The sequence below is a fragment of the Hemiscyllium ocellatum genome, chromosome 2 (assembly GCF_020745735.1).
Source record: "Hemiscyllium ocellatum isolate sHemOce1 chromosome 2, sHemOce1.pat.X.cur, whole genome shotgun sequence".
Lineage (NCBI taxonomy): Eukaryota > Metazoa > Chordata > Chondrichthyes > Orectolobiformes > Hemiscylliidae > Hemiscyllium > Hemiscyllium ocellatum.
Window position 1 is genome coordinate 140,241,329 of NC_083402.1, and position 13,173 is coordinate 140,254,501.

General features: G+C 40.9%; 1 protein-coding gene across 1 annotated transcript in view; it reads left to right on the forward strand.

Moving 5' to 3' along the window:
• pax5 (paired box 5) overlaps positions 1-13,173 on the forward strand; it is a 195,448-nt gene that overhangs the window by 51,958 nt on the left and 130,317 nt on the right. The window contains exon 6 of the mRNA XM_060846575.1: positions 11,986-12,161. Coding sequence (XP_060702558.1) covers positions 11,986-12,161 — 176 coding nt within the window. The remainder of the gene's footprint in view (positions 1-11,985; positions 12,162-13,173) is intronic.

Here is a 13,173-nt window from a genome sequence, read left to right on the forward strand (position 1 = left end):
TGGCCAGGATTGGAAGCAGACATAGCTGCGTTAGTGGGGCAGTGCCAGAGTACCAACAAGGACCAAAATTACCATCAGCAGCTCCCTCACATTCACGGGAAAGGCCGGGTAAACTGTGGACTCTGTTGCATGTTGACTATGCAGGTCCTTTTATAGCTTCAATGTTCTGAGGCATGGTGGATGCTCACTCAAGGTCGTGCATCGAGTTCATCTCTCAAACACAGGGATGGTGATAGGAAAGTTGCACACAACTTTTGCAAAACACAGACTCCCAGAAGTGTGGTCACAGATAAAGGGCCCCGCATTACCAGCAGAGAATTTGAGTATTTCCTAAAGTTGAATGGTATTCAACATATAAGGATAGCTCCGTACGATCCAACATCTAATGGCCTGGCAGAAAGAGCAGCTCCAACCCTTGGAGGCAAGCTTAAAGAAACAGTCTACAGCTTCGATCAAAATCAAATTATCCCAATTCCTATTTGATTATAGGACCACCCCTTGTGTAACTACAGGGAGAGGTCCAGCAGAGTTGCTAATGTGGAGAAGACTTCACAACAGGTTAAATCTGATCTTCCCAGACCTGGGAGGCTTGGTAAAACATCATCAGGAATGCCAATGCCAGACACAAGACTCTGCTAAGTGGAAGGGGACAATGTTTGGTGTAGGAATCAGTTGAATGGCCCTGCATGGGTGAGAGGCATGGTTGATGTGAGGTCAGGTTCAATGGTCCTGAGCAAGCACATGGACTGTATGAAAGCTGCAAACTCACAAATGGTGCATGAGCCAAACATGGTCAGGTCCTCAGAACAGTTAGAAATGTTGGCAGAACATATTTGGTCAGACCACATTTTGTGTATTGTGTGCAGTTTTGGGCCCGACATGTCAGGAAGGATGTGCTGACCCTGGAGAGTGATCAGAGGAGAATTATGAGTATGGTCCCAGGAACAAGCAGCTTAATGTATGAGGAATGTTTGATGACTCTGGGTCTATACTCGATGGAACTTAGAAGAATGAGGGGTGATCTAATTGAAACTTACAGAATACTGAATAACCTGGACAGAGTGGATGTTGGGAAGATGTTTCTGGAGGTAGGAGGGACTAGGAGCCGAGTCTTAGAATATAGGGGAATAGTTTTTAGAACAGAGATAAGGAGAAACTTCTTCAGCCAGAGAGTGGTGAGCCTGTGGAATTCACTGCCACAGAAGGCTGTGGAAGCCATTGGGAATGAAGAGCTTATACTTGAAACGTTGACTCTCCGGCTGGGATGCTGCCTGACTGGCTGTGCTTTTTCACCATCACACTTTTTGAATCTAATCTCCAGCATCTGCAGTCCTCACGTTCTGCTGAAACTCAGATCGTGCTTGCAGAGTGGATATTCCCAATAATTGCTTGAAGAAGGACCTTCCCCTCTGTTTGTTTCCCCTTACCCCCATTTCACCTCCTTAATGTATTTTTAACTTGTTCTAGATTTGCTGAAAGATAACAAACTGAAACATTGCCTCTGTGTTTCTCTCTCTGCAGATTGTTTAATATTTCCAATATTTTTTGTATTAATATATAACATATCTCCTTGTTTCCCAAAACATTCACCATGAGTTTTCTTAAGTTTTAAAATAACATCAGATGAAGATTACACTCAATGTCTAGCTGTCATCTTATGGGCATTCCTGCAACCATTTTAGGAAAGATCCTGTTCTTGTCTCCTATCTTTAAGTTTCATAGAATCCCTACAGTGTGGAAGCAGGTCATTTGACCCATCGAGTCTACACCAACCCTCCAAAGAGCATCCCACCAACTTTATTCCTTTAACCCTGGATTTCCCATGGCTAACCCACTTAACTTACAATTCCTGGTCACTGTGGCCCATTTTGCATGGCCAATTCACCTGACCTGCACATCTTTGGACTGTGGGAGGAAATCGGAGCAACTGGAGGAAACCTATGCAGACACGGGGAGAATGTGCAAACTCCACACAGTCAGTAACCTGAGGTGTTGTGAGGCAGCAGTGCTAACTACTGAGCCACCAATTTTGTTATGAACTTGAGAGGTTACAAAAATAACATGTATTTTCCACTGTGTAATAACGGGTTGTTAGTCCTTCTGGAAAATCATGAGCATCAACTCAGATCCTTTTAGAATTGGATCATTAGTGCATAATTAACAGAACCTCGTGGGATGATTTTGCCTTTTGCAAAGGAGATTTTCATCGGTTAGGGCAAGGACTGGCAGTAAGTTGATAAGTTGACATACTTATAGTAGGTTGGGTAAATTGTGAAGCTCATTTACTGCACTGATTTTGACCATTTTGGAAGAAATGTATTAAAACTCTGCACCAATTAGTTGGTATCAAGCAAATGTACTGTCTAAATTTTGCAGATATACCGAGAAATGGATTTGTGATTATATGGTCTTTTTATTCTTTCATGGGTTGTGGGTGTCACTGACAAGGTCAGCATTTATTGCCCATGTCTAACTGACTTTGTACTGCTAGAGCCATTGCAGGGGACAGCTACGACTTAACCACATCGCTATGGGTCTGGAGTCACAATTAAAGGCAGACTTTCTTTCCTAAATTGTAGCAGTGATCGAGATGAGATTTTATGACAATCAACAGTTGTCATGGTCACTTTTTCCGTGACTGTCTTGCAAATCCAGATTAATTTATGAATTAAATTTAAATTCCCCCAACTGCCTTACTGGGATTTGAACTTCTGTTCCCAATATATTAGCCTGAGCCTCTGGGTTACTGGTTCAGTGACATCACCAGTATATCCCCAATCCCCCCCCCCCCGCAATGATAATGACTTCTGACGTGTCTTTGGTGTGACTGTTGAACCAACTGTTTACCTTGGACTAAAGGGCCACAAGAAACCCTTAACATAATACAGCTATCCCTCATTTAGCAGTCCCAACGTGTACCTAATAAATGCTGGGATGAGTAAAAATATACAAAATGCAAATCACTGCAAAAAGACATACAATGAAAATCACTTCACCATTAAAAAGCATTAATAAGGTGGTTTACATTCCTAAAGACCATATGATGTAGTAGCATAACTAGACCATTCAGTCCATTGAACCTGCTTCTCTTTTCAATGAAATCATGACTAATCTGACCCTCACTACCTTTGTACAACCCTTGATTCCCTCACTGATTAAATACCTCTCAATTTCAGCCTTAGATACGCCCAATAACCCAACCACAGCAGCCTTCTGCAGTAAAGAATTCCACAGACTCACTAGCCTCTGAGAGAAAGAATTCCTCCTCATCTCTGTGCTAAATAGTAACTCCTTACTCAGAGGTTATTCCCTCTGGTCCCAGACTCTTCCACACGAGGAAACAATCTCTTCACATCTACCCTGACAAGTTCTTGGAGAGTCCTGTATGTTTCAGTAAGGTCTTCTCTCATTCTCCTTAACTCCATTGGCCACAAGCCAAACCTATGCAACCTTTTCTCACAAGGCAGTTCCTCTTTATCCAGGATCAACCTGGTGAATCTGCTCTAGATTGCCGCCATTGCCAGTATATCTTCATTTAGTTAAGGGAATCAAAACAGTTTACTGTGTGTTGGGCATGATCTAACTAGTGTTTTGTACCATCTTAGAAACTGCTCCCTATTTTTATACTCCATTTCTTTTGAAATAAAGGCCAATGTTCCATTTGCCTTCTTTATCGCCCGCTGAAATTGAATGTCAGCTTCTTGTGATACATGCACAACGACTCCTAGATGATCCTGCAGTCTTTCTCCAATTAAATAATATTCAGTTCTTCTATTCTTCCTGCCAAAATGCATAAACTCACATTTTTCCACATTATATTCAATGTACCAAATTTACGCCATTCACTCAACCTGTTTCTATCTGCCTGTAGACTCGTCTTGCCATCCTCACTACATGACAGCTGTAATTCCGATCTTAAAACATGTTGCCTGTGCTGAACTTTTATGGCCCAAATCTTTTTTTTCTCACTACTTCATACATTTACTAACAAACTACTACCCCTCCTATTTTCTTCAAGCTTGTTGTATCCCACCTCCCACCCATCTTTTCCCATTACATACTAACAGTCCTAATCACCTCCTCCCCTCACTTCCCTCTCCCTCACAGTCACTGCTTCTGTCTCAATGCCACTCACTATCTATTGCTCACTGCTTCCCTCTCTCTCACAATACTGCCCCTATCCTGATCACTTGAACTAGCAAGATGGCAAATTTGGCGCACCTGGAGAGTGGGAGAGGGAAGCAGTGAGTCAGAGGGTAAGCAGTGAGTTTATTTATTCGTAGAATCCCTACAATGTGGATGTAGACCATTCAGCCCATTGAGCCCACACCGACCCTTTGAAGACCATTCCAGTCAGACCAACGCCATACCTGTAACCCTGCATTTTCCATGGCCAATCCACCTAGCCTGCACATCTTTAGACTGTAGGAGGAAATCAGACCACCCAGTGGAAACCCATGCGGACACAGGGAGAATTTGCAAAGGTCACACAGACAGTCACCTGAGGCTGGGATTGAACACAGGTTCCTGGCACTGTGAGGCAGCGGTGCTAACCACTGAACCACCGTGCCAGCTTATTCTTTCATGGCGTGAAGGCATCACCTTCAGCAAGATCAGCATTAGTTGTTCATCCCTAGTTGCCCTTGAACTGAACATCTTGCCAGAGCCATTTCAAAAGGCAGTTGAGAGTCAAACACACTGCTGTGGAACTGGAGTCAGATGTAGGCCAGGTGAGATAAGGATGGCAGATTTCTTTCCCTAAAGTGCATTCATGAACAGGATGGGTTTTTGCAACAATCTATGGTCTTTTCATGGTCACCATTACTGAAACTAGTTTTCAATTTCTGATTTTTTGGAAAAAATTGAATTTAAATTTCGCCAAAAGCTACAGTGGGATTGGAATTTGTGTCTTTAGAACTGTAGCCTGGGTCTCGGGATTCTAGTTCAGTGAGTGAGTGAGTCTCCTTTTGGTCATGAGTGACCATGGGTTACATCCTCGTTGTTCTGGCTTACTGCTTCCCTGAAATAACGTCGCTTGTGACCCACGAGACCAGTGCTGGAGTGACAGTCCCAGTCACAGAGGTCACATCTGTATGTGGTCGTCGATCTGCTAGAACTGCTGCACTCCCTCCTTGTCCGCTTGTCTGCTGCAGTGCTCATCGGCATTTTTTTCCCCTGTTCTGAAGTGTTGGTTAAGGGTTCTTCTCCATCTCGTGTGATCAGTTGCAAGCCTTTCCCAGGACTCCATAACGATTTCAATTGGCTTCATGTCCCTTGTGCAGACATCTTTGTAGCACAGCTGGATAGTTCAGTGACAATACCAATATGTTATAATCTCCCCCTAAGAGTAGGAGGGAGTGAGCAGGAAGGTTGGGATAAAGAAGTCATGATTGAAATGAGGAGGTGGAACTGGACTCCTGTGCCTAGTTTATTGCTAGAATGTGAGAAGTCCATCAGTCAGTACCGAATGTGTGCCTTTCCACGCTCACTCTATATTGACATGAGTAGGCAGTATGGCCCTGGAGTATTAAATGCTCTCTGCACTGCAATAACAGCAGGAACACCTCCAAACATTTTCCAGCTGCAAGGTCTCTTTCATTTAGTTTAGTAAAGTTGAAGTACACATTTTCAGTAAAGTTTAACCCTGGGAAGCTGGGCATTCTGTTGTCCTGGGAAATAAGATGGTCCATCATTTCATGGAATTCTATTTTGTTAAAGAAGTGTTCATCACCATTAACAACAATCTTAGACGTGAAATAAAAGGAGAATGTAGGCCATTCAGCCCCTTGAATCTGCCCCACCATTCAGGAAGGTTGTGGTTGATATGTGAAGATGCAAAGAATTAACATTATATCTAGAATATTAAAACAAATACATATTGAAAATGACATGTTTAATAGCTCTGTATAATAAACTGTGTGGTGTGCAGCAGCAACCAGTCAGTTGTGTAGAAATGACAACAAAAAAGCAGGACCTTGGACCAATTGTTCTATGCTAGTCATAGTGCCTCACGTGAGCCTCCTCCAGCAGTACAGTTCTACCAGCTTATCAAGTTTGAGTCCTGGTGTTGTCACCGAGGGCACAATTGCCAACGTGTATGTGACACTGACTAGATTGCAGGTTGTACATTGTCCAAGGGAGCCATGAGAATGGACAACGCTCCTTATACTGTCATAACTGCTCCATGTGGAACTGACTAAATGAAATTCACTGTGCCAAGGACGTTTCAACATGCTAGGGTTGGCTTATGAGAACTTTTGCAATACAGCGACAAGAAATTGTTTGTAGAAAAGAATGCCAAGAATGCAAAGAAATTAAAATGCGACAAATTCTTTATTCCATCAATTCAGTGGAAACTGATTCATACCATTCACAACTTTATAGAAATCCTGAGACAAAAAGGAAAGGGCAGTGGGAATAAAACCTGCAGATTTTAAATCTGTTAGAAAATCTGTTCAAATAAAAATCAAAATTATTGCAGATACCGTAAAATAGAAACAAAAACAGAAATTGCCAAAAAATCTCTGCAGGTCTCGCAACATTTGTGGAGAGAAATCAGAGCTAACTTTTCGGGTCAAGTGACCCTTCGTCAGAGAATCTGTTCAACATGAAAACAAAGGCAAGAGGGAAATAATAATAATTGAAGGCAGAATAATCTTCTGAATCAAAACAAATGGTCACAGTGATGTGTTGAAGGAATGTTTCTGTTTGATAATATCTGACCATCAGTCCAGATTGTATAAGTTAGTAAAGTCTAAGTATAGGAACAACTGCTGCCATGACCTTCGAAAGATATAGATCTTCCTTTATGGTTTGGAAAGGAAAATAAATCAAATTATGTTGGAATAACAGTAAGGAGGGAGAAAAGGGTTGACCCTTTAAAAGACTTTTGCAATTTAATTGATTTTTGAAGGTAGGAAGTCAATCAGTATAAGTAAATTGACGTTATGAGATAAAAATGATCTCTTAATGTGATCCCTTCCCCACCTCGCAGTTTCAGTGCAAATAAATGTGGCTGAACCCCCAGGATCAGCGTGACAGCAGTTATTGTGCACGCCACAGCACTGTCGAGTCAGTGGGGTTCTGTTCATGTTGCAGTTTATTTTTCCTGCATGTGTCTGTGCTCCCTGAGAGAAGGCAATGAACAGTCTCACACTGATTGCTGTTTCAGCCAACAGCAGTTGAGAGAATGTAATTAATGACTCTATTTGCTTGAGCACGGCCGAGAACAATTGAGTTTGTTATGGCAACAACTGATGCCAGCTTCTCTGGGCTCAAGGGATGTGTTAAGTCTGCAACTACAGCTGGGCAAAGCACCAGATGATCCTCATGTATTGGGAGTGTTTGGCAAATGAAGTGTCAATAAAGTTAAGTGATTCAGTCCTACATTTTTAAATTGCAGTAGATGAGGAGGTGGAGTGATTTGATGGATTGCCTGTAGAGCAGCTCTCATGAACAGTATTTGACCTGTCCATAGAAAGCTGCATATAATAAATGAACAGTGCAAGTGATTGGAAAACAGCATCTTAAGGAGTTGTCGTGTTTTGCCTATATTGCAGTGACTTTAATTTCAGACTAAGGTGGCAAATTAATAATAAGCTCATATGGTAGAACAATGAATAAACTCATGTTAAGTAGCTTCTCCATAAGTAATGAAACCTTTGTTGTTAGCCCTTATTCAGTCCAGTGTTTGCTATGTCATGAGTTATACAATTATAAATGATGACAGGTTAATGGCGAAAACAGAGGGCTGTAGTTATGCAAACAACCAGCTTAGCCTGAAATTTACTTTGTTCTCAGGATTGATGAGAAGTCTGTCTGTTACATGCAATGTGAGAGAATTCCTGCTTTTCATTTTAAACCTGTCCTAATGTGACATACTCCTCCTTACATAGCTTCCTACAGAATGAATTATTCAAATTAAAGGAATTGGGACAGAAATATTGGCATTTCACGGCTTGGATAACAGATTTCTGTTGCTGTGTGGGTACATTCTATAGGTCCTTATGATTTTTCATTGTTTTTATCTCACAATAGGAACTTCACAACAGATGTGTTGATCTGTGTTTAGAGTTATCGAGTCATATAACATGGAAACAGACCCTTTGGTCTATATACTCCACGCTGATGTTGCCCCTCATGTCCTTTTTATATTTTTCTCCTCTCACCATAAAAATATGCTCTCATGTTTTGAACTCCCCCATCTGAGGGAAAATACCGTTGCTATTCACTTAGTCTTTGCCTGTCATGATTTTATAAATCACTATAAGGTCACCCCTCAATCTCCTACGCTCCAGTGACAAAAGTCCCAGCCTATCTTCATTCTCGGCAACATCCTGGTAAATGTTTCCTGAACCCTCTTCAGCTTAATAATATCCTTCCTATAACAGGGCACCCAGAACTGCACACAGTACTCCAGGAGAGGCTTCACCTCTTCTGTACAACCTCAACATGACGTGCCAACTCCTATACTCAAAGGCCTGAGCAATGAAGGCAAGTGTGCTGAGTGCCTTCTTAACCACCCTATCTACTTGTGACACAAATTTCAAAGAATTATGTACCTGAATCCCTGGAATGTACTGAAGCCTTAAAATCTGGATCTTTAGTATTTGGTCAATACACTGAACAAATAAGTGCTGTTCTTTAGGTTTGTCAGTTCAACAGCATTAACCAGGGCCCTACCATTAATTGTATAAGTCCTGCCCTAGTTTGTTGAACCAAAATGGAATACCTCACATTTATCCAAATTAAACTCTGTCTGTCATTCCTCAGCCCATTGTTTGTCAAAGACAATAGACAATAGGTGCAGGAGTAGGCCATTCAGCCCTTCGAGCCTGCACCGCCATTCAATATTATCATGGCTGATCATTCCTAATCAGTAACCGCTTCCTGCCTTATCTCCATAACTCTTGGTTCCACTATCTTTGAAGGAAGTGATTTAGCGCATTAGAATCTTTTCATGAAAGAAAGACTTGCATTTAGGTGATAACATCCAGGACATTGGGATGGCATAATTTGCATTGCAACCAAAGAAGAACTTATAAAGTGCATTCATTGCAATGTAGGAAAAATGTCAGTCAGTTAGTAAACAGCAAGATCCAATAAAACAGCAATGCGAGTTGAGTGGACAATTTGATTTCATGATGTTAGTTCAGGGATAATTGATGGACAGAGCATCGGAGAACTCTCATGCTCTTCTTTGAGTGGTGCAGTTGGAGATATTGCGACCACATGAGATGGCAAGTAGGACCTCCATTGAACAGTTTATCTGGAAACTTCACAAAGGCATTATCATTGCCCCAATATGGTAATTTTAATAATCATTGCATGGAATATGGGCTGCTCTGGCCAAGCCAACATTCATTGCCCTTAAGCAGATAGCCTTACTCCCCTTCTTGAAGCTGCAGCCCATGTGGTATATGCATTCCACAAAGCTGTTAGCAATAGGGTTCCAGGATCTTGACCCAGAGTGACAGTAAAGAAACAGTGATGTAGTTAAGTAAGATGAATGAGATGGGAACTGGGACTATTTCCAAGCTGGGACAAGTGTTCTTTAGCTGTTGTATCACAGTAAATGTAATACTGTTCATAATTTGAGCAAACCTGTGTTCAAACATGTACTAATAAAAAGCATTTATAATTTTGCTGAGGTGACCAACTTGGACAATTTCTCCACTACATTCAAAACGTTGCTAACAAACGGCGGTCAGATGAAATCTTCCTTTTGCTGTTGTTTGCTTGACAATGATGGTTCTTAGCTGTTTCATTGTAGTTTTTACCTATTTCTGAGGTGAAGTGAGTATCAAAAATCATGATCAATTCAATTCCCTATAGCTGTGACTGCACTTCAGTAGCACCTCAGTGACCATAAAGCACTTTGGAATGTACTGAAATCTTGAAGTTCAGATCTTTAATATTTGGCCAATACACTGAACGAATAAGTGCTCTTCTCTAACTGAGAATAATAGTGTTTTATTAGCTTGGACCTCTTCTTTAATGAACAGAAGATTTTTATTCTACTGATTGCCTTCCATTGATTTGCTTTAAACTCAACTCTTTCACAAATTAAGCACGCAGCCCAGTTTTCTACCAGTCTGTAGTGTACCACCATATTACACCAATATACTGCTACAATGTGCCACATTAAATTATAATTAAGAAGCTTGCTAGAGATGATATCTGCATGAATTATAAATTGAAAAAGTTAATTGTTTCATCCCACTTTATTGCCCTTATCATTAAAAACTTTCTGCTACAATGAAAAATATGCGATGGGAGACAGTGGACACCCTGCGGTTTTTGAAGCTCTTGAGTCTGAGCTCACCAGAGGTGTGGAGTGTTTCATTAAGTAGTTCGGTATGATTGAAGTGACTGGAAATGTAGAATGTCATATGCATGTGACTGTGCTAATCAGAAGTTTAAGTGCCGCACTCAATAGATCTATGTAACCTTGGCTGGACTCACGTTTGTATAATCAAATGTCTGATGAAGTGGTGTGACAGAGAGAGCAGAAAAATTCAGCACATCTTTATTTGGGAATAGTTTTGAAAGGCGATCCCTATTTGGAGTTGAGCTCCTGGATATTAGGATGTACACTGGCGACTGTGATCACCTGACTACAGGGTTCCTTTGAAAACACAACTGAAGAGAAAATGAAAACTAACTCATTATTTTATTAAAGTAAAAATGTGGAGGTAGTGTCTAAGGATCAGGCAGATCCAGCTGCTATACTGTAAATGGGCACGTGTATCATTAAAGGTGTGTATTGAAGTAGCTGATCTCTGTATATCCAAGGAGTATGGAGCTCGTCCAAATGTATCTTACAGGTCAAGCTTTGAAATGAAGAAGCAATAAGCCAGTGAAATGGTACTATCACCAAAACATGATTGATCAATTGAATTCTATCAAAGAGAGTGGACAGCCAGATTAAGTCAGGGCTGATAGGTTCAATGAGTTAAAGCATGATGTTCATTTCAGCTTCATTTCACCAGTCTTTGCTTGTGAAATTGGTCAATCAATAGAGGTTGAAGATCATATATCGGTGACCATCTTATAGGGAATATAATCTACTCTAGGCAGCCCCTGACTCCAGCTGTCTTCACTATAATGGAGACAGAGCTGAAACTCCATCAGTATGACTGAAATGGGCTGATATCTTGAACAAATGAAAAGTATTTTTGGAACTCTGTTGATTTATCTTTTAGTCAGGTTGATTTACAGAGAAACTGTAACCATCTTGAAGGAAATATAATGATTTTGCTTCAAAATTTGTGCAATAAATATATAGCTAAAATATAATCATAAATTTTTATTTTTATTCTACCTTTAGAAATTTTTTTTGTTCAGTGTTTGTGGGATGGATTGGGGAAGAGAAGGCTGTTTTGTTTGATAATGTGAAAAATTAGATCATTGGTTTTGTTTTTGTGCCTGAAGGCTTTTGAACAAAAAAGTGATGCGTTTAGCTGTATTTGGAGGCTGAAAAGAAAGGTGGAGATGTGAAATTTTATACAGATGAGAGAAATGAAGAACTGGAAATCAGAAAGTGAACGCCTTGTGTTCTGCTGGTTATTTTTATATTTGCATGTAAAGGAATAGTAATAGTATGGTGCCTTTAATTCATTCACTGTCAGTGTTAAGTCTCCTGTTGTTCCTCATATTTCTCTAACTGTGCTGTATAATATTTAGCAATAGAAATGATCTTTCCAGCTGCTAAATGCTTAAAAGCATTTGCATATTTGATACTGAAAATTAAACCTGCTGGATAGAAGATTCATTTCAATATTTTACAGACATGGTATAGAGCTCCTTCAAATGTTTCACTACCCACTTCATGTAGCTTAAATAAATCCTGTATGGGGCTCAAATTTTGTTTTGGCAGCATCTAAAGTAAAAATCTCTAATAGTCCATCAATGTGTCCAGCTCTGTTTTCTCCTGTGCCTTTTAACACATTATGCTAAATGCCTCTCTGTGTCTGTTTTGTCAAGGTGCTCAGGAAAACCCAATGCACAACGGACACTCCCATCCAAGCCGGGATTTTCTACGGAAACAGATGAGGGGCGAACTCTTCACACAGCAGCAGTTAGAAGTGTTAGACAGAGTCTTTGAAAGACAGCACTATTCAGACATCTTCACAACCACAGAACAGATCAAATCAGAGCAGGTGAGAATGAAAACACTTTCACACAACCTCCCTCATTAATGAACTGAGATGGGCCTTGCTACAGTGGACTTTGGAGGCCAGAAGTTTGAATCCCTCTTCTGTCAAAGGCGGCGATGCCAACTAATAGCCAGAAAAAGCCAAAGATCTCAAGTGAAATGAATTTGTCAGTTTGGATTGTAAGTGGGTTGAAAATCTCTATATTACATAGAAACAGAGCACAAGAGCATGAAAAATGTGGAAAAGCTTGTTTATCCCAGTTAGTCGTGGTGGAAGGATAGTGAGTGAGGTAGGCAGGGGGTGTTGAATTGAAAAGGATTGAATGAATAAAGGATGGGGACCTCAAAGCCTTGCCTAAAAGGTCAAGTTTGTCTTTTATATGGAGACACCATTAAAACAGGAACAGTGTAGAACGAAAGAGTGATTGATAAACATCCTTGAATGATAATTGGGTTTCATAGAAAATTTGGAATCAGAGTAGGCCATTCAGTTCCTTGAGCCTGTCCCTTGCTCAGCTTTGTTTACCAGATTTTGCTCATTCGCCTTGATACTTTTACCTAATAATAAAAACTAAATGGCTCGAATTTTCCCCTCCTGAAAAGTGGCAGGGAAGGGGGTAGAAGGGAAAGATAAGATGTGTTTGCTTTGGATGTGTTTGCCATCACAGAAATTAAATTCAGGGTAGGGAGACCCAAGTTCGACTTTCCTACCTTGCTACCAATTGGAGCTCTTAAGTACTCAATGAACACCATTGTCATGATTAACTCTAACCCCTGCAGGCAAGAACAGTGCCAGCCTTGCTGGGGAGTGAAACAAAGTGGCCTGCTTGCCGAGTTGACATAAGGACTGGATCTGACCCAATCTCAGGCTGAGTGGAGAGATAGATAGGCCCTTGTGTATGTTTGGCCCCTTGCCCCTACACACCCGTTCCCTGCGATCCCCACCTCCACTTGCGCAAAGTCACATATCTTGCCTTGCTGCTCCTGAATTTCACACTGTTGTACCAACAACACCA